The sequence below is a fragment of the Mizuhopecten yessoensis genome, unplaced genomic scaffold (assembly GCF_002113885.1).
Source record: "Mizuhopecten yessoensis strain PY_sf001 unplaced genomic scaffold, ASM211388v2 scaffold11101, whole genome shotgun sequence".
NCBI lineage: Eukaryota > Metazoa > Mollusca > Bivalvia > Pectinida > Pectinidae > Mizuhopecten > Mizuhopecten yessoensis.
The window spans coordinates 326,752-351,636 of NW_018408880.1; the positions used below are offsets into that span (position 1 = coordinate 326,752).

The 24,885-nt window shown below is 36.8% G+C and overlaps 1 protein-coding gene across 2 annotated transcripts; it reads right to left on the reverse strand.

Moving 5' to 3' along the window:
• Positions 1-24,562, reverse strand: LOC110465788 (transcription elongation factor B polypeptide 3-like). Of its 2 annotated transcripts, none has more exons than XM_021521876.1 (11): positions 24,461-24,562; positions 20,985-21,041; positions 17,199-19,622; positions 14,160-14,259; positions 11,056-11,142; positions 9,264-9,317; positions 8,218-8,315; positions 7,410-7,511; positions 6,429-6,507; positions 4,032-4,199; positions 1-3,032 (listed from the first exon to the last, which is right to left on the reverse strand). In XM_021521876.1, exons 1-11 carry the CDS (start codon positions 24,527-24,529, stop codon positions 2,968-2,970), a joined length of 3,303 nt encoding a protein of 1,100 aa, XP_021377551.1. In that variant the 5' UTR covers positions 24,530-24,562; the 3' UTR covers positions 1-2,967. The 2 variants fall into 2 exon arrangements, with proteins under 2 accessions (XP_021377551.1, XP_021377552.1); XM_021521877.1 differs by lacking the exon at positions 24,461-24,562 and adding an exon at positions 23,539-23,620.
• Positions 24,563-24,885: the final 323 nt, after the last annotated feature.

The window sequence follows — 24,885 nt, forward strand, 5'->3', positions numbered from 1 at the left end:
GTGGAGGAAAGCCGGAGTTCCCCGGAGAAAACCCACTGACCTGTGGCCAGTACCTGGCGACTGCCCCACATAGGCCTCAAAACTTAGACCCAGTGGTGGATGACTAGTGTTCCTAGATGGCCGGATGCCTAAACCGCTTGCCCACCGCAGCCACCAACTTTGGTTTTCTCTGGGAACTTAACTTTCCTCCCGTTGTAAGACATGCCTTTGCATTTTAATCTAAGCGAACAAAAGTGATTAATAACTATAAGTTTAGAACTTGTTTCATAACTGTTGAAAAATAAATAAACATAAACTAGAAAAGAAGAAACCAATTCTAACTATTACAGACTAGAAGATGAAAGACAAGCATTGCATTAAAATCACTACTTGCCCCTGAAGGAAAATAACTGCACCAAGCTTAAGATACCAATACAGCTATCATTGAACATAATATCTATAAACATATTGCAAACACCATTTATGCTTCAACACTGTAATAAACCCTATTTGTGTCCTATAAAATAAGGTTGGGCTATACAGAACAAATAACATATCTCAACGGGACACTCTGGTTTGTTGAGAAAATTTCTCCATTACAGATTTCCTGATTAAACAATAAATTAAACAAGATCATATTTTAAGACTTTAGGATCCCTGTTCCACTCACTGTGTTTTGTGGTATATACAGTAACCTCCCTTTAATTTCAGTTTGGATATAACTGTAGTACAGCTGGACCAGGACACTTCTGGTGACTCAGTATAGTACAGCTTGACCAGGACACTTCTGGTAACTCAGTATAGTACAGCTGGACCAGGACAGTCCTGGTGACTCAGTATACTACAGCTGGACCAGGACACTTCTGGCGACTCAGTATAGTACAGCTGGACCAGGACACTTCTGGTGACTCAGTAGAGTACAGCTGGACCAGGACACTTCTGGTGACTCAGGATAGTACAGCTGGACCAGGACACTTCTGGTGACTCCGTATAGTACAGCTGGACCAGGAAACTTCTGGTGACTCAGTATAGTACAGCTGGACCAGTACACTTCTGGTGACTCAGTATAGTACAGCTAGACCAGGACACTTCTGAAGTTCTGGTGACATAGTATAGTACAGCTGGACCAGGACACTTCTGGTGACTCAGTAGAGTACAGCTGGACCAGGACACTTCTGGTGACTCAGTAGCTCAGTTGGTAACAGTGATAGTTTAACAAACTTAACACATTTCTCCCAGAATTATCTCCCATTTCAACTGTTGAAGATTTCTTTGTTATTCCCTGGGGTATGATTGCTCTGTCACCCCTTAAGATATGATGGATGGCACGCAGAAAGAAACAAATCTCTGACATCACAAATAATTGTCATATGTGGAGTTTTTTTGCAAGAATATGCTATAAAATAATGGAATTGTGCTCTAAGGACTTTTGTCCCCTAAGAGGGACCTTTGCCCCCAAGAGGGACAAATTCTGTCAGAATTATAAGACAGGGGGACCAGACTGGGTCCTAAACCTTCAGAGGGATCAGTTGGTAAATATTGGGATCGTCGGGTGGCCGGGGGATAACACACTGGCATTTCACCAAGGCGGTCAGGGTTCAATTCCCCGATTGGACGTGAAAAGGTATGGGGTCACCTGCCCGACCACGTGGGTTTTCTACGGGTACTCTGGTTTCCTCCCACATTAAGACCCCTGCACGCTAACATCCACGCCAACAAGAGGGATTAGTATAAGTTGAAATGATTTATTTCATAATTGTTGTAAAATAAATTAAGTTGATATTTCAAGGTTAGATATTGGGGATCAGATAGAGGGACAGTCTCTGTCAACGATAGTTGACAGGTATGTGCTAATCATATTCAAAGTATATATTGGGGTAGCACTTATCTTTATAATATAGACATCAAAATAAAGCTTAAATTCTTCTCAAAAACCAAAATATCTATCTTTAATACACTCAAGTCTAATAGTTCGAACCATATTACGTAACTAAAATAGCACCATTCCATCGAAACAAACAACAATGGGAGCTTTCAAAGATTGTAGGCAGAGTTGTTATGTATATTACGGTTTCCAAACTGGAAACATTCACTAAACAATGTTTTACGGCTTTACAGTTCCCAGGATAATTGGAAAACTTGTTCATAAACCAAATCTTCATCATCAGAGTCATCCCATGACATGAAAGCAGTATTAAGTAATCATAATAATGTATCGACAACAAATTTTCTTCAGATATTTGATAAAATAGCAACGTAAGAAATGAAAGATTCATAGAGTATGTAGTGCAAAATTATTTAAGCAGTCAATTTTTAGTGTGTCATCAATTTTTAACAGAGTAGCACTTCGATAAATTGGCGTATTCACAATTCATGCAATAGAAAAATACCTACAGAAATTTCAATTAACATAATCATAATTAAGGAATATTAAAAGCGCAAAAAATGTACTAAAATTAGAAAACCGTTAAGATTTGTACATTTACAGAACAGTACTATGTACCTTTTCCAAGTTTCTGAATAACCTGGGATCTTTGATGGTTTCCAGACAACTTAACACATCATAGTTGCTACAGTAGGTCACTTATATTTCATACGGTTAATGATATCTATTCCATTTTAATTAATACAAAAGTAAAATGTGAATCAGACGGTGTGGTGATTAATATTTCAGGCACATTTAGTGTAGAGATTAATTTTCGCTATCCAAATCCTCGTCTTTCAGTTGTTACAGATTAATTACGGAAATTATCAAAACCGTACTTATCCGTCAATAAGCCCATGCTTGGTAATAAGCCAAACAATATGTATTGCAGTTAGGGAGAAATGCAAACAAAAGGTCTCATTGTCCTGTAATGAGCCCATCCCCATTCTATCTGTTAAGGATTATGTGTTGGCCCCGTGAGCTTATTGCAGGATAAATACAGTAGTAATGTATGCTTTGATGCTATAACATAAGGTTTTTATGGCCCGCTATTCACGTCTTCATCAACGCCGTATCTTCTTGATCATAGTCAGTGTCTTTGCCATCATGGGAGCCGATGTCTTTACAGCTACCAAGAGAAAATATTAAAATGATCAATTTTGATTAAAGGTTAAGACAAGACATTTACAATTGAAACAGGTTAAAAAATAAACAAGGTATCAATGAGCAATGTTTATCACCAGTGGTTGTTTTATTACAATGTATCACTGAGCAATACTGATGTTCCGATAATTGATAATAAGGCATCACTGAGCAAAACTAATCCCCCACTTATTGTTTTCAGCTAACAGATGACATGGCTTAAAGTTGGAAATTTCTCAGCTGCGTCCTTCAAAGTCACTTTAATGATCAAGGCCTGTACTCAGGGCACCATTCTCATGCTCAAACTCAGATTTTGTGCTCAAGCACAATTTCTTGATCCAGGGATAAATCTATAATACCTCAATCATTTGGCAGGACTTGAAGCAGAATATCATTTTTAGGGTTTACACTTGACTTGTTTTCCTTGACATTTGATTGAAGCCGAGTTACAAGAATGTTGGTTTGTGCACAAAATCCATGCTTGAGCATGAGAACAGTTTCTTGAATATGGGCCAAGATGTTTGCCACAAAACCTGTGAGCTCACATTTGCTACGAACACCATGAAAGTTGTAAAACTGCTACGTTGCAACATTGTTTCACTGGATTTCATTCCAAAGTTACGGACAAATAGAAATAAACTAGAAAATGTCAGTCTGTAGGATATGAATGCCCTTTTGTATCGTAAAATGATGTATAAATAGCAAATTGTCATGGACAACAGCCTTGGGATCCTGAAATACTAAGGAATCTGAGGTATGTACATACTTGACCTTTGTATAAACTTTGATCGAGATCTGTTGAGAAATTTAGTGTGGAGAGTCGTGACAATGAATTGCGACAGGACAAACATGGGTAATATTGTATCTCCCTGGTTTTAATGGCAGGGGCAGAAAAAGATAGATATGTTCATTACAGACTTCTATAACTCAACTTTTTAAGAACAGTTTTGTGGTCACTGTCTAAGATGACCGATTATATACTGACCTTTAGACCCTGACCTTCCTATAGGTATTGGATCCATATTTGGGTGAAACCGTGCACGTGACCGTTCTCCAGATGACGGCCCTGCAGTGCCAAATCTTGCCTGCTGGCGCCTGACACTTCTAGGAGGTTTTGCAGCCGAGTCTATGTAAGCAAGCTGTGTTGTCCTCTCTGAAAACATGAATTATTGATAAATTGTAATAAAATGATTGATAAATTATAATAAAATGATTGATAAATTATAACAAGAGGCCCAGAGGGCCTATATCACTCACCTGGATACCTAAGCAATCATGGCAAAATATTCTCCAAATGAGATCAAGGGAATATGACAGACACCAAGGCCAATCCTTATAGCATAGCTATATTAGAATTTTCATGCCCAGCAATTTTATGTATGGTTATGGGGTGGGGATCTCAACTGTTTCCAAGCTTTGACTCAGTAACTAAGTCCCTATAGTTGTGGCCAGACTCCCAGGATCGATTCTAATATCGTGACTGCATTTGTCTCTTTTTGCCCAGCATTTGTATATATAGTTTTGGGGTGGGGATCTCAACCGTTTCAAAGTTATGACCCAGGGGCCAAGTGTGCAAGGGTGGGGCAGACTCTGGGATCAATTCTAATATCATGACTGCATTCGTCTCTTTATGCCTAACAATTGTATATATAGTTTTGGGGTGGGGATATTAACCATTTCGAAGTTATGACCCAGGGGTTAAGTCTCCAATGGTGGGGCAGTCCCCAAGGCCAACCTGGAAGCATATGTACAATCATCTCTTTATACTCAGCAATTGTACATATACGGTTGCAGGATGGGGCTCTCAACTGTTTCCAAGCTGTGACTAAGAAACTAGGTCCCTAGCGGTTCGGTCAGACCCCAGGGTCAATTCTGATATCATGATTGCATTCGTCTCTTTATGCCCAGCATTTGTATATAAAGTTTTGGGGTGGGGATCTCAACCGTTTTCAAGTTATGGCCCAGGGACTATGTCTCCAAGGGTGAGGCCAGACCCTAGGGACATCCTGGAAGCAAATGTGAATTCTTCTCTTTATACTCAGTAATTGTATATATGGTTATATGGTGGAGATCTCAACCATTTCCAGGTAATATATTTTATTGGCCCCACCCCTTAGCCCGGGGGGTCAGCCCCACCATTTGTACAATTTTGAATCACCACCACCTAGAGATGCTTCCAGTCAAATAAGGTTGATATCCACTTCTTAGTTCCAGAGAAGAAGTCGCTTAAAGCATTATAGCCAAATACCCTTTTTGACCCTGCCCCTCAGCCCCTTGGGGGGTCAGCCCTACCATTTGTACAATTTTGAATCTCCACCACCTAGAGATGCTTCCAGTCTAATAAGGTTGATATCCACTTCTTAGTTCCAGAGAAGAAGTCGCTTAAAGCAGTATAGCCAAATCCCCTTTTTGGCCCTGCCCCTCAGCCCCCTGGGGGGTCAGCCAAACCATTTGTACAATTTTAAATCCCTGCCTTCCAAGAATGCTTTTGATCAAATATGATTGATATCCAGTGCACAGTTCTACAGAAGAAGTTGTTTGTAGCAATATAGCCAAATTGACCCCTTTTGGCCCCGCTTCTAAGCCCCCTGGGGAGTCAGCCCCACCATTTGTACAATTTTTAATCACCACCACCTAGGAATGCTTCCAGTCAAATTTGGTTTAGTTTAATAGTTTAATTCCAACCAGTGGTTAAGAAGAAGAAGTCGTTTAAAGAAATTGTTGACGGACGGACGGACGACGGACGCCACAGTATGGCATAAGCTCACCTTGGTCCTTCGGACCAGGTGAGCTAAAAATTTGGTAATCACAATAAATTAGTGATGAATTATGATAATCTATAGATATCACAATTACGTTCACTACTTCTGACATAAATGCTCAAAATCAATTGAAGATTCAACTACTGAAACTCATCAAATGTATCACCGAGTCAAACTAATACAGGGTGGTCGGGTGGCGCAGTGGACAACACTCTCACCTTTCACCCCGATCAGAAGCGAAAAGGTATGAGGTCACCTGAACATGGGTTTTCTCTCGGTACTCCCACATTATGACCCCCCCCCCCCTACAAGCGCTAACAGCCATGCCAACAAGAGTGATTATGTTTATCAATTTTAAACAATTTGTTTCATAACTGCTGTAAAAATAAATAAACTTAATATATTTTTTTTTTACTCATCAGAGACCCTGAAGTGCTGAGGTAAATAACAGAGATGCAAGTGAAGAAACCGATAATTCAGATACGACATATTGAAGTACCTAAATTGTCCGGAATTCATATTTTTCAAAGAATAGCTATATGATATATGAGGATAAAAGTTTGTAAAATGTACATGGATCAACAAACATACTAAGGAAAAGCATTTCACTCTTAGCCTACCTGGAACTTTTTTGGCCATTGAGGCGTTGATATTGGCACTAATTTTCTTCAATTTCTCTTCTCTCTCGTCAAATTTCCTCTGCAACAGAAAATACATCTTGAACATGTTCTTAAAAGGAAATTTGACTTATCGTAAAGTAATACCAAACACTTGTATGACATTTTGTCAAGATCCGTTGCCCGTCACTTTTAGAGGAGACAGCTTTTGAAGGTTTTGTACTCTTAGTGGTCAGCCCCTTCCTGAGTGTAGATTCTGATCCAAACCACAAGCTGACGATTACTTCAAAGTTCATCAATATCTGACAAATAGTTTCTGAGAATTTGAAAATTTGGGTTCATGAAATATGTTGATAACAGTTTCTGAGAAGTTGAAAATATGATTCATGAAATATGTTGATAAACAACCGATGACAGACAACGACGGAAAATCGACCACCACAATAGGTCAACTTATTAAGCGACTCATATGACTCCAAAAAAAGTGAAATAAATACAAGATATTTTATAACAAAAGTTTTATAAAAATTCAATCAGACTTCCTCTATTGGACTCCGACTTCTCTGTTCCCACTAGTCTATCCTCCTCGTTGTTGACATTATGGAATCCCCTTGGTCCTGGGATCATTTATACCAAATAATATTCATATAAAAGGGAAAATGAGATCCAACGACCGCTAGTGGATGTTCATGAAGTTCTGCTTACTCCGGTTGATGGATTTCTAAATGGAATTCACTAGTCCGGCCATAAGAGTAATAGAAGTTCAAAGAAGATCTAGAGATGACCAGTCAACTCTTGGCAAATTTAATCAAGTTTACATGTTGCGGCCCACTATGTGGGCTGTCATCAGAACTTCTGGTCATCTCTTCTTAGAATTTCAAATGATATTCAAGTTCTTTTGCCAAAAATAAAGTTGAAGTCTTTCAATTTTCAGGAAAATCATTTTTTTCTGTAACACAAGTGTGCCCAGTATACAAAGCTCACCAAGTAATGTTCCCTCCATGACTCCATCTCCTGCGGTTTACTCAACCGGAATTCTTTGTGGCAGTGGTTCATCCATAACTGGTCGGACTCTTCCAGGAAATGCTGCCAACATCGATTACAACATAGTCAAAACACGGTAAACATCAGCACAGTAACAATCTGAACTATCATTGAACTAACTTTTACGTACGGCTTACATATGGATTTACACCCTGGTGTAAGTTACACCCTGTTTGTGAAGCAGTACCCTGGTACTGTAAACGTATTTATTTTAGCACACTCAAATTTTAGCGCATAATATATTACAGATTAATTAATGCATTGATAAATTGGCGCATCCACAAAAGATGCAATAAAGAACAATATTTAAAAGAACTCTAATTAAAAAATTCATACTTTTAGCGCAAAATTTAAAGCATGAAAAAACCCCAAATAATACTAACACTAAAATATGTATGCTTTTAGATGAAAATGTTCATGACAAAATGTTTTATGCTGTGATAAATTCATTTTCAATATCCAGGGGTTATGCTCACTTACGCTCTCTACACCCCTGGAATATGTCATAGGAAAATTGAAGGCTCAGTGTGTGCCACCTTGTTGATGAGACAAGGTATCAGCCTAGCGATTGGTCAGGTTTTATTACCTGAGGCCAATCAAACAGCTGTCTTTGTGCCTTCAATTTTGCTATGACATATTCCAGGGGTGCAGAGAGTGTAAGTGAGTGTAACCCCTGGATATTGAGGATGTAGTCAATTCTACCTCTCTTTACGTGCAACTGTTAGATATATGAAATAGATCTACTTACAGGGTTGAAATCCTCCAGTCGATACAATTGTGCAGCAGTACTTTTCTCCAGCACAGGTTTCAGAATAGTAAATGGCACACCGCCAACAAACTCCAAACCTAAGGGAGATAATTTAGGGTTTACAGCTCAATTTCTAATATATGTCCATCAAAGTGCTATAGGGAACATAACAAAATAAACAGCAACAGACACTCTAAAATTGAAGGATTACTGGTAAATTTCAAGTATTTACAGTTTCGAGTGTGATTGACTCAATAACCTTTGTTGAGGTCATTGTCATTATCGCTCGATAAGGACAGTCAATCTCATGCTGTTATACCTTGTGTGCGCAGTGATACATCCACAGTGTACATATGTGTACGTCAACAACCTGGGGGTTTCCATTGCTATTTTCTGATGAAAGCTGAAGTACCGGGGATAGGAGATATGTAAACAAATGATAAATCTCTGAATAAAAACCACATAAAATTGAAAACGATGCCATTTCTCATGTAATAAAAGTTAGCAAGTACATAAATTGTTTTGTTGGGTCACCCGAGGCTTCGCCGATTTTCAATTTACCCAAGTTCCATTGTAGTTATCATCCGATAACCTAAACTAAATAGAAAGTTAATCCTTAAACAAAATACTGAGAAAAGTGTGTTTATTATGAAATGTGCCACTACTCAAAATAGATAACTGTGGCAATGAAGAATACAGCAAACCTCAGGGATTGAGAAATCCACCAGAACAGTCTGTTACATTGTATCATGAAAGATGAAGTTCAGCATTACACACACACAGGAGATTGTACCTTTAGTAATAGATACAGTATGCCAAAAATTAAACACCTTGCACCATACAGCTGTTTTGTGCTTCAAGGAGTCAATAAGACTGAATTCAGGTAGGGGCGTAGGATATCTTTACATCTCATACCTAGGGGCATAGGAATAAACTTGATGTAAACTGATGAAAATAAGTTTGGCCTAATGCAAAATGCTGTATCAGGTTTTTTTTAATCTCAGGAACTTTTTTCAAGGTAATCAGTCGCGATGAAAAATACTTACTGTCAATGTTATTGCAAAGAACTGTCATACACATGTCAAACAGCTTGTACACCTCTGAAATACAAATCAAAAGACAGGTATAAATAACTACTTATAATATTTCATATAACATATATACATGTATATCATAAATTATTTAACTTTAACTTTAAAATTTTAACAAGAAATCAGTATGTACCACTTGATGCAAGAATTCCGGACTTCAGTTCATTTTACAGATTAACTCATTCATCCCTGAAATTTCATAATGAACATCCATCATTCAAATTGGAAGAGTGCAAATGTTTCTTCAGGGGTGAATGAGTTAAAAAGACATGAACAAGCTTGACGCTAATGAACATTTAAATTTCAGGTATGTCAGGTATAAAACGAACAATTGCCTTATTTACTACCAGTGCAAGTAATGTATTAACCAAAAACAACTTAACATTCATTTAAGATTCAGATTCACACTTGTCGGTATATGGTGTTTCATGTTGCTTTGATCATTTCAAAAACAAAAGCGATCTGTTGTAAATTACGTGAAACTTGCTAAGGTTTTATCATTTGCACCGCTTTTTAGATGTAGCACTTAGTTCAATGATATTCTATATTGTAAGAACATTGAGTCCCTCACATTCACAGAAACCATTTACTTGTAAGTCTACGTAACAGTCACTTGATCATTGATGTTTACGTTACCTCCATACTTGAGCAGTGATTAAAGATATTGACGAAACAAACACTTGCGTTTCAATACATAAGTGTTTCAGTCCTACACAGATACATATCAGACATAAAACTGTTATTTACATAATGTGTCCAGGTGTGACACCAGATCCCGAGAGTATAAATAATTGATTCTTGCTTTCATTAACCAATTATTTTTTTGTGACAGAGGCCAAAATAAGTGATATTAAGCGAAATTGACATCAAAACCAGCGATATTAAAAGAATTAAATTACATAGATGATATAGCAGGAAAATAGGTGCATCAAGAAAACATGATTATAACCGAAAAGTGACATGAACGATGTGATATTAAGTTAAATGCACCGTACAATACAGAGAAAGACAATGGATTATCACCAGAAGATCTTACAAGAGTTCCTATTTCATATGCGATTTATGAAACCAAGCTAAGAAATTTTCTTTTTTAGTAAGTCTCTTGTGAGCTAATTGTACAATTAAATGTCTTTCCTATCTGGCACACAGTTTTGTTTTTTAGTAAGTCTCTTGTGAGTTAAATGTACAATTAAATGTCTTTCCTACTTACCACAAAGTTCTGTTTTTTAGTAAGTCTTTTGTGAGTTAAATGTACAATTAAATGTCTTTCCTACCTGGCACACAGTTTTGTTTTTTAGTAAGTCTCTTGTGAGTAAAATGTACAATTAAATGTCTTTCCTACCTGGCACAAAGTTTTGTTTTTAGTAAGTCTCTTGTGAGTTAAATGTACAATTAAATGTCTTTCCTACCCGGCACAAAGTTTTGTTTTTTAGTAAGTCTCTTGTTAGTTAAACATACAATTAAATGTCTTTCCTACCTGGCACAAGGTTTTGTTTTTTAGTAAGTCTCTTGTGAGTTAAACGTACAATTAAATGTCTTCCCTACCTGGCACAAAGTTGTTTTTTAGTAAGTCTCTCGTGAGTTAAATGTACAATTAAATGTCTTTACTACCCGGCACAAAGTTTTGTTTTTTAGTAAGTTTCTTGTGAGTTAAACGTACATTTAAATGTCTTTCCTACCTGGCACAACGTTTTGTTTTTTAGTAAGTCTCTTGTGAGGTAAATGTACAATTAAATGTCTTTCCTACCTGGCACAAAGTTTTGTTTTTTTCCTGAGTACATCTGTGTCCTTCCTGTACTCTTGGTAGCAGCAATAAATTCATCCAAAAGCTCTTCTAAATAGTGAGAAAAAAATATTTATAAACACAATCATCTTAGATGTTACACTGATAGTCGGACACCCATGTAAAGACCTGGGAAATAGTGACAAAAATACCAAGCGATACTTTCACAAGAATTTCTATGACCCCTGGAAGACTCGGTACAAGTTCTTTCCTCAAGGGTGAGTTTGTCACCCTGCTACAATATACTAGCTGCTTCCTAGTGACTTGGCTAGGGCGGATTTCTCTTTAGCGTATTCGGTAGAGCCCAAGACTAGTGAACCAGAGGTCCTGGGTTCGACTTCCAAGCAGAGGCATTAACACAATAATGACTTCTGTTACACAAGGGACGTATAGTGAAGGGGATTAGCAACTCCCTCTTTACCTTTCCAATTTTATGACACGTCAATCTAGACTTACCTCCCCCTGATTCCGGAGCAGATAGCGAGCGCCACCTATCTCAATTTTGACAAAGCAAGATGGCGTCGATACCGCTTCGTTAGATGCAGAAGTTGGTGTGAAAACAAACCAATCTCGATAAGTGTTCTTAGGTCTTCTGTTTATCCGATTGTTATAAGCTGATTGTATTACTTTTAATTGATAAAATCTGTGATATCATAGTAATTGATGTCTTGTTTTTGGTGTATATTTTCTTATTTTTAAACGCGATGTAACGCGTGGTTCAGAATATTGTGGTGGGCGTCGACAGACAAAAATGCGGGATAAAAAAACCCACACATGTATGTGAACCACCTCACTCCAAAGGTATTTGACCGATCTTTTTTAAATTAGCAGCAATAGAAAGCTGAATAAATTTTATAACGACCTAACCCATTTTAATTGCAAATTATATAATTTAACTTGTGTTATTTTTGTGTCAAAAAGACTAATTATCAGCATTATTTTTCACTGGAACGTAAATCATTAATGCGAAAGTAGTTGGTGACTGCTCACTGTTTTGATTAATTTTATAAACAATCGTTTGTATTTTTTAAAACAATTAATATCAATAAACAGCCGAGTAATTTCTATGTTAAGTAGGCCTGATTTGATTTGCATTATTTGGAACGATAGCGATGTCACAGATGAAATTACTCGTCTGGTAACGAAGGACACGTGTTGTTAAAAACCGTAAACAACCGGAAATGTTAAACGCAACAAAAAAGTATCGCCTGCATTCGAGGATCAGCTCATTTAAAAAATACTTCTTTTTGAAATTTACAGCGATAGAAAGTTGAATAATTTTTTGATATGAAGTACTAATTTTTATGGCGAAAATAACAAATAACTTGCTGTTTTTGTGTCAAAAAGTGTCAATATTAGCATTATTTTCACTGGAACGTGCTTTACGAAATGTGATTTGTTGTAATAGCCACCAACACAGCCGAAAGGCTAGACATAGTGGCAACGATAGCCCTGTCCCTTGAATAAAAAGAAGACCTACTATTACACAGTCCCAATCAGGGCTAACCGTTATCAAAACACTTCGATCTCGGCGAGATTGTTGACATGACACCGAAAGCAGGTGCGTGCTTAATTTTAACGCTAGTGCGCAAGCGCGGGCTGATCGAGAGGGGCCAAACACAAAAGCGACGTGCTATAGAATCTTGACTGGGGCAGAGTTGCCAATCCCCTCTATATACTGTCCCTGGTTACACATAAAATATATTTGTGATAATTCAATGGTTAATAAGAGATATATTCGATGGCAAGATATTTCCTGTATCCTTATTCTGATCTACATGGAATTCAGCTAATTTCAGATGTACAATTATATATCCGATACAATGCATGCCACATGATCAAACTGAAAATCAATTACCAGCTATATCATAACTGGGGTAATGCGAAAAGCCTAGCTCATCATGATCATATAGAGGTCCCCAACGAGTGGTGGTTTTTGAATTGTAAAAAGACATGAGGTTTACATACATGTTACATGATTTTAATCAGACTGAGTAAAGGACTAGGGTCATTTCCGGCCCCATCGGAGATTTAGAATTACTTGTTATATTTGAAATCTTGAATAAATGAAATATGCAAACATTAAATTTCAAATTCATCCGACAACTGGTTTAGGAGATAAGGCATTACAAAAAGAGACATAAACCCGCATTTTCATGATAAAATGCGTGAATATTGTCTGTTGTGCGCTATTTGGTTGAAAATTGGCCATTTTGAAGGAAATTAACTAATTACTCTTCAATATTTGAAAGACTCCGCATGCAACAAACAAATAAATATTTGACAGCTTAAACATTGTCACACCAGTGTTCATTCCTAGAAAGGAATTTTTGTTTGTCACATGCAGAAGCTTTCCTTTAATTTCTGCATGCTAATTGTCCCAAAACACCATATTTTGGCTATTTCTGCATGGTAACGCAATTTTGTTGCTATGATAAGGTAGCTACACATGCGCTTTGGAAAAAATCAACCAATATGATGTTTATAACAGATATTTGTAAGTAAATTCAAGTTGAAATTTCTACTTTATCTCAGGCCAAAAATGACCCATAACGTCCTATCCAAACAATTAAGTCCCGTCTGGACTTTCAAGAAAATAACAGATATATATATATTTGTTAGAAATAACAACATGCATAGGTAAGAAATGAATATTTCTTTCCAAACCATGCCTAAAACACATTGTCAAAACTTACCAGGACTTTATATAACATCTATATTGCTAAAGGATGGTTTTAATCAGATTTGTGACTCACTAGTCTAGAAATTTAGACTACAGGACTAGTGTTACTATGAAATTGGGTTTTTATTTTCGTTGATTTCATTGGTAATCTTTATCTACGAATTCAAACGTCCATGAGCTCGAGGTTAATTATTACAAATTTCAGCAGTTCTTGATTTAAGTTGGTAATCGTAATCCCTAAATTCATGTACATTTTGTACCAACGAAATAGTGTCTTGTCTGGAAACCACGAAAAATGTTAGTTTTACGAATATTTTCTAAATGGAGCTTTTCTATCACTGTATTCTGTTTTTGTGTAATGACCATATACAATCCTAGAACTTACCATCAGTTTTCTTTTTCTCTATAGGTACCTCCTTTAGTCTCCAGGGCCTGTAGTGGGTATTGGGCTGAGGAAGAGCCCCAAGCACATCCTCTTCAGTGACCTGTATCCGATTTAAAAATATACAATTATAAACTTCATTTCTTTACAACAATTATGAAACAAATCATAGGTTCGGATGATAGTGCGCAAATGGTCTTGATGTGGGAGGAAACCGGAGAACACAGAGAAAATCCACTTGGTCGAGCACACCTTTTTACATACTGTCGGGGTAAAGAACCCTGGCCGACACTGTCACACAACCACGTGCACCCTGTATCTGATTGTGATTATTTTAGATATAACGAATGGTACAACAGTGTAAGACTATTCCGTCTTTGCGTATTGCAGAGTTATCTTCTCTTTGGAGCAGGTATTGATTGTTACGTCACTTGTTTGTGAGAGTAACGTCATCAATTTTTGAGAAAACAACGTAATTTTCTCGCACAAACCAATGACGTAACAATCAATAACTGCTCCCAAGAGAAGATAACTCTGCAATAGGCACAGACGGAATATACCATTAGAACAACCACAAGCAGTACATGCTATATATATATATATATATATAAAGCCAGTAAAAAAAATATTTTCTGAAATGAATTTCAAATTTGAGCTTCACTTGAAACTTATTTACGATATTTTTTAAAGCAAAGGAGTCCTTAATTATCAACTGTTGAAGGATAAATATTCACCCTCAAATGGAGGGCGATTTCAATATGTGACAGTAGATCTAGAGTATATAAAGTTACAAAGTCAGTTTATATACGTGGTGAATTCAATATTAGGTGAATTCAGTTTAACCCATTTACCCTTTAAGTCACATTTGAACCTTACCAAATCAAAGACTGGTCAAGTCCATTTTAAATATGTAGGTGTGAATGAGTAAATGATGCTGGACGGTGAAAATTGTACAGAACAAAAATATTACAGTTAACAGCGTGTTATAAACATCCTTAGTGACAATCAACATTTTAAGATACAATGTAATGATATTCACTACTTTCTACTACAAATTGTATATTTATATACTAGATAGTTCCGAACAAAAAAGTGACAATGACCTCCATTTGTGACCTTGAATCTAAAATGACCCTGGTTTTCTATTTTTAAACATAAAGGGGGAAAACTAAGACCAAATTAAATCCTCCATGGTCTTTTTGAATAGAAAGAGCTAATAAAGGTTTAGCCCTAACACCACGCTACCACAATAATTTGGTACACTACCCAAATTGGTACACGGTCAGAAAATAGTTTGAACAGTAGTTTAAAATTCAATTTTAGTATTTACCTCTGACAGTATAACAAAAGAGATATATATCAGCATTTCCATTGAATAGTTTTGTTTTCAGGAACATTTAAGATTACACACAATAACTTTAAAGTAAACATATCAGAAATCCAGTAAAAATGACATATGTCGACGAAATTTTGGAGGATGAGCTCATCATTAGCTAAGAAATCTGGTAACTGATTTTCTTTCCCAGGAAAATATTCAACAGTGGATACTTTATTCTCTTTTTGATCTGCAGGTACGTCGTTAGAATTCAGGTTAAGGGTATCACTGCACCAGTTACAAAGTTCTGCAACGAAGAGTTCCACTCAATAGTTTTCTTTTATTTCTTTGAGTATTCTCCCTTCTATATAGCAAATAAAGTATTCTCCCTTCTATATACATGTAGTAAATAAAATATTCTCCCTCCTATATAGAATATAAAGTATTCTCCCTTTAAGCTTCTTTATAGAATATAAAGTATTCTCCCTTCTATATAGAATATAAAGTACTCTCCCTTCTATAAAGAATATAAAGTATTCTCCCTTCTATATAGAATATAAAGTATTCTCCCTTCTATATAGAATATAAAGTATTCTCCCTTCTATATAGAATATAAAGTATTCTCCCTTCTATATAGAATATAAAGTATTCTCCCTTCTATATAGAATATAAAGTATTCTCCCTTCTATATAGAATATAAAGTATTCTCCCTTCTATATAGAATATAAAGTATTCTCCCTTCTATATAGAATATAAAGTATTCTCCCTTCTATATAGAATATAAAGTATTCTCCCTTCTATATAGAATATAAAGTATTCTCCCTTCTATATAGAATATAAAGTATTCTCCCTTCTATATAGAATATAAAGTATTCTCCCTTCTATATAGAATATAAAGTATTCTCCCTTCTATATAGAATATAAAGTATTCTCCCTTCTATATAGAATATAAAGTATTCTCCCTTCTATATAGAATATAAAGTATTCTCCCTTCTATATAGAATATAAAGTATTCTCCCTTCTATATAGAATATAAAGTATTCTCCCTTCTATATAGAATATAAAGTATTCTCCCTTCTATATAGAATATAAAGTATTCTCTCTTCTATATAGAATATATATAGCAATCAAAAAGCCCTTTTTTCTGTCTTACAGTAATTTCCTCTACCAAGTAATGTATCTTTCCTTGACTTTTTCATCGGCGCTGCAGCCCATCAGTTCAACACTCATTTAATTGCTGTGCTTTATAATTTCCTGGATGGCAAAATTGGTAAAGCTTTGCAATGTAGAGTTCTTAGATCGACAGCTGTATTTTTTCTATTTAATTTGCAAACATTCATTTTTGGTTTGGTTAAGTATTGTTAAATGCCTATCAACATCTACGGTCATTTAAGGACCGCCTCCCCTGAGTGCAAGATGCATGCGTGTAGTGTATGCGTGTGTGTTTTGGGAGGCTGCGATATGTTCGTGTTTGTCTCCTTGTAATACCACGGAACTGATACCGACTTGATAGTGCTACTTCACTGAAACATACATTCAAATTTCAAACAACAGTTACTATAATTCTGTTTAATGATGCTTTTTTAGCAAAGGACTTCTGGTAAATATTTTACAGTACCTGTACATGTCTAACATGAAGTGGCAATGGTAATAATATGGTTCAACTTGCTGGTACCCTTTACCTAAAAATGAAACATTTTGCAGAGAATCAATTTAAATTCACAAACCTTCATTTCTACTCCACCTTTCTCTTTCTTGGCTGAAACACTAGTTGAATTATCTTCCTTCCTTTTCACTTTGAATTTTGATTTCAATTTAGCATAATCATTTTGTGTCATTTTCGACGGTTGTGATTGTTTCGTCTCCGTAGCACCTGCAGTTAGAAGATCTTCGAAAGACATTCCATCTTGGCTGCTTTTACGACGTGATTTTGAGGGCTTGGAATCATCTGCATCACCAGAATGTTTTCTTTTTTTGTCTCGGTGGTGCTTTGAATCATGTTTAGATTTGAAGTCCTTGTGAGATTTGTGCTTACTTGAGGAGCTTTCTCTATTTTTGGAATGCTTATGTCGTTTTTTCTCTTCCCTGTCCTTTTCGGAAGTTAGACTCTTCTCGGACGAGTTGGTATAATCTTTGTCACTTGAGTGTGAATCAACTTTGACCTTTGAACTCTCACAAGGCTCCTTCAACTTTGAACCCTCCATGTCACTCTTACCAGCTAGAAAACTGTTATTGTTAGAATTTAAGAACCAAAGACCCGGTACATCATCGGAGACAAATTTTCCTTCATCCACTTCATTTGATAAGGATTCCAAGATACTAGATCTCGGTCTTTCTTTCTCTTGTCCTTTAGTAATTAAATCTTCTTTCTCCGATGTTTGCTTTTTGGATTCTTCCTTTTCTTGAATTACTTCCCTTTTCTCAGACTTATCCCGTTTTGAATGTTTATGTTCTTTATCTTTATCTGAATGTTTATGCTTATGTTTTGAATGTTTAATTTTATGACCCGATTCATCCCGATGGTGTTTATCTTTCTCTGTTGAGCATTCCTTCTGTTCACTGTGGTGTGATTTGGATGCCTTTTCCCTGTGTTTGTGTTTTGATTCACGATCACGGTCTTTTGAATGTTCTCTTTCTTTTGTCAATGTTTTCTTGTCATTTAAAACTTCACTACCACGGGGGTTTTCACCAACTGTTGACTTTTCGGTATCACATAATACTGAGTGTTTTTTCTTTTCTGATTCAGGGTTTTGTTCAGTCAAAGTTTTTTTGTCCAACGACCGGTTTCTTTCTTCATTGACTTTCTCATGGCGAGACAGGTTCTCCAGAGACTTTTCGGAGTTAGGGGACTTGATCTGTTCAAATGTCTCTAACATTTCCCAGTGTAAGGGGTCCTCGTCACTGCCAACTCTGGACTCTATTTTTTCACGGAGTTCTGGCGACATAGGATTATCAGTTGAACTTTGCACTAACTCTCCTGTTTCAATTTTCACTTCATTTTTTGTAGAGTCTTTCAAAGAAGCTGACCCTTTCTCTGACTTTTCAGAAATAGTGTTTTTTTCGGACGACGAAGACTTTTGTTCACTTTTTGAATTACCAGTTCTGTGCTTTTTTTCTTCAGTTTTGTTTTTACTTTCAGAACTGTCTTGCTTCTTTTCTGAACTCTTTTGTTTGTTATCAGAACCACTAAGTTTACCATCAGAACCTCTGTGCTTACTTTCAGAACTTTTGAGCTTACTATCAGAGCTTGAATGTTTACTCTCTGAATTTGTATGCTTACTAGCAGAGCTTGAATGTTTATTCTCTGAATTTGTATGCTTACTAGCAGAGCTTGAATGTTTACTTTCTGAACCTGAGTGCTTACTATCAGAGCTTGAATGTTTATTATCAGAACTCTTGTGCTTACTATCAGAGCTTGAATGCTTACTATTAGAGCTTGAATGCTTACTATTAGAGCTTGAATGCTTACTATCAGAACTTTCGTGCTTACTATCAGAACTCTTATTCTTACTATTAGAGCTTGAATGCTTACTATCAGAACTTTCGTGCTTACTATCAGAACTCTTGTTCTTACTATCAGAGCTTGAATGCTTACTATTAGAGCTAGACTGTTTACTATCAGAGCTTGAATGCTTACTATCAGAGCTTGAATGCTTACTATCTGACTTTGAATGTTTACTTTCAGAACCTGAATGCTTACTATGAAAACTTTTGTGTTTATTGTCGTCGGTTTTTTTCAATCCATCATCTTGCTTGTTGTGTCTGAGATTTTCCACTTGGTTACCCTTGCTTTCCTTTTGCACATTTTCATGGGATACTTGTGTTTTATCAACATATTTACTGGACGATTTTCTTTGGTTGATAGCAGAGCTAGATTTGACGCTTTCCTTTTTATATTTGTTTTCAGATTCTCTAATTTCTTCCTCTTTTGTCTCATCGCCATCAGTGCTCAAGTCTTGTTCCGATTCTGACCCCGATTCACTATTAACATCACCCTGGTTATCGGATTCCCGAGCCTCCGCTTCCACTTCCAATCGAAGGGCCTCTTCAGCCACCATTGACCTCCATCTTGCTACAATGTCTTTTGCAAGTTGTCCGATCTCTCCCTCTTTCTTTCTAAAGCTGTTCACAACTTTACCTATTCCAGTTCTCTACAAACAAAAATTCAAAATTAAATGACAATTGTCGAATTATTGCTATAATAATTTCAGGTTCCTATATACCGCTTTACACAACCTAGTTTGAAGGTCGTCTCAAAAAGGTTCACAAATTATTATCCGTGGTTAAAGGGCCTTCGCAACCAGCAAATATCTTTCTCAACTCCCTGGGGAGCATACAGGCGGTGCTGCCATTTCCGCGCTCACAGCTAGCATTCAATATATCTAGCACTGCCCAACCACGTACTCATTTACAGTTGAGTAGACAGGAACAAGCAGAGTAAAGTATCTTGCTCAAAGACACAACACAGTGCCGTGCCTCGAACCCGCAACCATTCAGTCATAAGTCTGGCATCCTACCACTAGACTACTGTGCCTACTATATACAGCTTTGCCACTTCCGCTCTCTACATCCCTGGAATATGTCATAGCAAAATTGAATGCTCAATGTGCAGCATCTTGTGGATGAGACGAGAAGACTAGTTTGGTCCTTTGATGTACATCAAAAGAATCTCACAGTCGCATAACAGTAAAAATTGACAGAATTGACAGGCTTTGAAGTCGGCATCGCTCCTTTGTAATCTTCAAAGGACCAGTATCAGCCTAGTGATTGGTCAGGTTTATTTACCTGACACCAATCAAATAGCTGGCCGCTTGCCCTCAATTATGCTATGACATATTCTAGGGGTGTAGAGAGCGAAAGTGAGCTTAACCCCTGGATATCGAGGATGTGTATGTATTTAACGTGCCACAACGTTTCAAGTTCCTCTGGCCATGGTCCTTTTGTCAAGTCATGACTCATAGCTAGTCATACCTTGACAAAGGGACCAGTCGACCTTGAAAAGTTTTGACACATTAAATATGTACATACAACCTGTTTATACATATTTTGTTTTTCTGGTGAAGAAAACTTCCTGATTACCTACATGAATGCTAAAAATATGTATTTTTCTACTGCTTGACACTAGTTTTTAGTAATTCAAACTCCACTGATCGATTTGGGGGGGGGGGGGGGGGGGGGGNAGCCAACACTGGCAACACAGACTAAACTCCCCCCTCCTAGACTACAGATGATCATACTTATCTACAGATCCCAACCTATATCATAACCACAATTATCTACGTCTACTTAGCTACTATCTTCAAATAAAATTCTGACACTGGCCACGAGCCATGGCTAATAAAATTCATCGCAAATTATATGCACACTTTAAACAATTAAACGGCTAATAAATGCATAACAATGACTGTGAAAAACCAATAAAATATATTAGGGTCGGCATGAAATAGTAGGGTCAGGAAACACAGGTATATTTGTATTTGGCCTAAGTGGGATAGACTTGTATCTTAAATTACCTGTAAAATATCAATGGTGATCAGCATTTCAGTCAGTCGTGTAAAAATATACAGCACCTAAAAGATAAACAAGTATTATAGTAATTTATCTGTTTGTCATCCAAATACGTGTTAATAATGCAAGAATTCAATTGATCATAGGTAACATCTAAATACATAATTGATACCTTTCAAAGATTCCTTGCCATTGACCAACTTGCAGCGTTCTTTCTTAATGATCTAAGCAGCAATTTTCAGGTAACCCTGAACATTATGTTCAAATGTACATGTTGACAAGTCCCATTAATTCATAATTATGAGATTCCTTGTGTGGGATTCAGGACTCATATATTTGTGTCTGAAAAATACATAAGTGAATGTATTGTGTGTTTATATTGCCTGTTGTTATCACATTTTTTTTTTATTTTTTTAAATAATTTTTCAAATATAATATTCAAAACAAATATATTTTCCATGCTACTTCAAATGTACTATGTATATCCCCATGCTGCTGTGATACCATATAAAAGGAAATTGGTGTTGATTCATTTTCAGATAGCATGCATGGATAATAGATTTGTCGTCTGCTAGAATCTCATTATTTTTCTTGGTCTGACCAGATATCTTTTCTTTCAAATTGCCTTGTAAACATCAGCACTAGCTACAGACTTTTCAAATCTGATTCCACAGACAATGAATACATTGCTTGATATCTGACATTTGGAAGTTGAGTATGATTTATTTTAGTGACACTGTGCATGCCCACTGGCATTGAACTTGGTTAACCTGGTAACTGACAGCTAACACATAGATTTGTCTAGATGGTTTCTAGCCGACTGCTATTATTGAAGCTGAATACCACCAGGGAGAATCCTGGAGGGAGTCATGAGGCCATTGACCCCTCGTAACTGAAATTTACCCCTTCATGTTCCAATTTTATTTTATTTTTATATAGAATGACCCAGGTCTCTTAATTTTGATATTTACCAAGACATTGCTGAAAATGCTCTCAAATTTCAGGACTTTCTCTGAGCACTACGTACACTGTCTAATGTGGTTCGTAATATCATATGATCACATTCTGATCATGACAGCATTATTTTCTACAGGGGTTTCAGGTAGCTCAATTGGTAGTGTCCCTGTCTAGGGTGTCTCGGGATAGAACTCCGGTCTGGCGGTTGCATTTCTCTTCATCTTCTTACAAAATTGGAAAGCTTAACAACTCTTGTTTGAAGCACTGAGTGAATGCATAGCCAGGGGATACCTGAACCTGAATTGTAAATAATGTTGTATTCGGAGCTGGCGAAGACTCAGAAAGAGGAGGAAGGAATGTAGCAGAACTAGACTTGGTCGTTTATCAGAGTCCCAGGTAGTTCCATTGGTAGCTAGAGCATATATGTCTAGAGTTTGGAGGGTCCTGGGGTAGCAGTATACAGTAGAAATGGCCCGACTCTGATAAACAAGGCACATCTCGAGGAAATGTAAACACAGCAGATTTACCCTACACAACACATGTATACACATTTGTAAACTGCATTACATTTACAATACATATAAAGTACCGAGAAGTGTATAAACCTCTTTTTTCTATGTATGTCCCTTGTGTGAAAACCATGGTTACCACATCAAAAATTACCAAAAAATGCCAAAAATTGCTATTTTTAACCCAAAATTTGACCCCCGCAACTAGTAATTTTTTTCTAAGCTCTGTCTGAAATTAAAGATTACCTACCTGGTTGCAGAATTATCTGGGTCCCAGTAAAGTTGTAAAACTTGATTTTTGCAATTTTGCGTCGTGTGCTGTTGTCAAAATTTTACCTCCTGTAAAGCTAGCTTTTCATGTGTACGCACCCTTTCGGATTATGGCCAAAATTTTATCCTCGACCCAAAAAAATCTTCTTTCTTTTTTACAAATGTGAAGCTCTCATAGCCCACTTCATCATGCTTATACCAATTTTAGTACAGTTTTATTTTTGTATTTTTTTTACATATCATTATACAAGGGTTAGCCATTTAACAAAAATATCACCCATGGCCACAACCCTCTACTGTATACTGCTACCTGGGTTCAAAACCCTGTCTGGCTGTTTTCTTTCTTCTGTTACACTTCCTTTATATACTGTCCGAGACAATTTTTTCACTCAGTAATATAATATGTCCACTAAACAAATGCACAACTGATTTGAACACGGTCATATTGATTACAATGATCATCTGTTATCCATTCTTTTTAACTGTAATCATTTGATTATTCTAAATTCTATGGCACCTAGTCTGACGTTTCTTATGGCTCAAACACCAGACTTGAAACATTCTGACTGACACTGTAACGGGAAAATGCATGGCCAGACCAGGGTTCGAACCCGAGACCCTTCAAACTCTAGATGTATGCTCCAAAAAATTGAGCTTCCTGGTCGTCAGTGATTGACCCGTCCAGTGCCACTATATAAACTATAGATGTTTAGTGTGGCTATATATATATATGACATCTTTATTCACGTGTCGTTCTTTTAATAAACAGTGGATTTAATCTTATTATATCGTATTCTGCCAATTTCTGGGCCCCAAGACTCACTCAAATATTATCTTCAATGTAACTAGCAGCTGTGACTAATGGTGCAATGGGTCGTCCATTTGTAAACACTACTTTATCTGTATCCAGGGCCGTTAGAAACTAGTTTCCTCTACATCTCTGTATCATTTTACCGGTTCCTACATGCATGCAGCTGCAGATGGCCGGGGTCAGATCCGACCGCCTGTGCAAATCCTAGTGTATAGTAAATAGTTAGGACCTAACATTATTCAGGTCTATCAAGAATTGACTAACAATTTCCCGGATCATATGTAACATCCGTTCTTTCTAATTCATTTGAATTCTTCCTCAAATGGAAAGCATCCGTCGGGTAAAAAATATTTTGTCGTTCTCGATTCCTGAATCTGTATCTGTATAAATACATGGACTCCTTCTGATAGAAGATAGCTGTCCACGGGATGTGCGCTCAGTCAAGGCACAAAGTTCTTTTGAAAGTGGTCAACTTATCAGCCGAAACAAGACCCGGGTCTAAACTGTTCCAATCCTTGACTGTCCTTGCTAGTGGTTTGAGTCCTAAATTTGCTAACATTTCAGTTACACTTGATTTCCGTCCATAGTTGTTATATATAAATCTGGCTGCACGTCGTTGAACCGATTCAATGACAATGGTATCTGTCTCTTTCTGGTTCGCTGGAACCCAGACTGTGTCACTGTATTCTTAAACCGAACGAATTAGTGCGATGTAAGCTGTTTTCTTTAGGGGTTCAGGGCTGTGTTTAAGGTTGCGGCGAAGAAATCCGAGGGTGGAATTAGCTTTTCTGGCAGTTTTGTTGATATGGGTGCTGAATTTCAAATCTTCACTAGTAAGGCCTAAATAGGGACTGTCCGAAACTTGCTGTAGAATTTGGAATCAGATCTACATGCAATGTCAATAATTTCTAGTCAGACAATTGTTTATGTTTACCTTGTTTCCATTTTGATTAGTCTCTAGGTAGGACTTGTACTTCAACACTTTATGTTCAACATCTGCCATCGTAGTGCAATATTATTTTGCTCTCGTAGCCATTTCAAATCAAGGGAGATAACTCTATTTCACAGTTCCGGTTCACGGGGCTGGAAATGAAGCATGAATTACTGTTTTTTTCTATGGATCCCCCGGCACCAATCTGTGCCAAAAACATTTTATTACTCGCTTTGGTAATTAAATAACGAAAAGAAATTCAACCCTTGGCGGGTCTTTTATGAAAAACTAATATGAAATAGGGGAATCAATATAGACTACAAAACTCATGCATTTTACAGGATATCAGGATATCAGTATACTTTTTGATTGGAATCAACGCAAGGCAATTTAGAGATTTCCAATGTATTTAATGCATCCTTACATAG

Bases quoted from the DNA above. Each gene is read 5' to 3' on its own strand.
- LOC110465788 (XM_021521876.1), bottom strand. From the start codon at position 24,529: ATGGCAGATGTTGAACATAAAGTGTTGAAGTACAAGTCCTACCTAGAG. The intron at 9,318-11,055 runs GTAGGAAAGACA...TTTGTATTTCAG, and splicing joins AAAACAAAACTTTGTGCCAG to AGGTGTACAAGCTGTTTGAC. The intron at 8,316-9,263 runs GTAAGTATTTTT...TATCTCCCTTAG, and splicing joins TCTTTGCAATAACATTGACA to GTTTGGAGTTTGTTGGCGGT.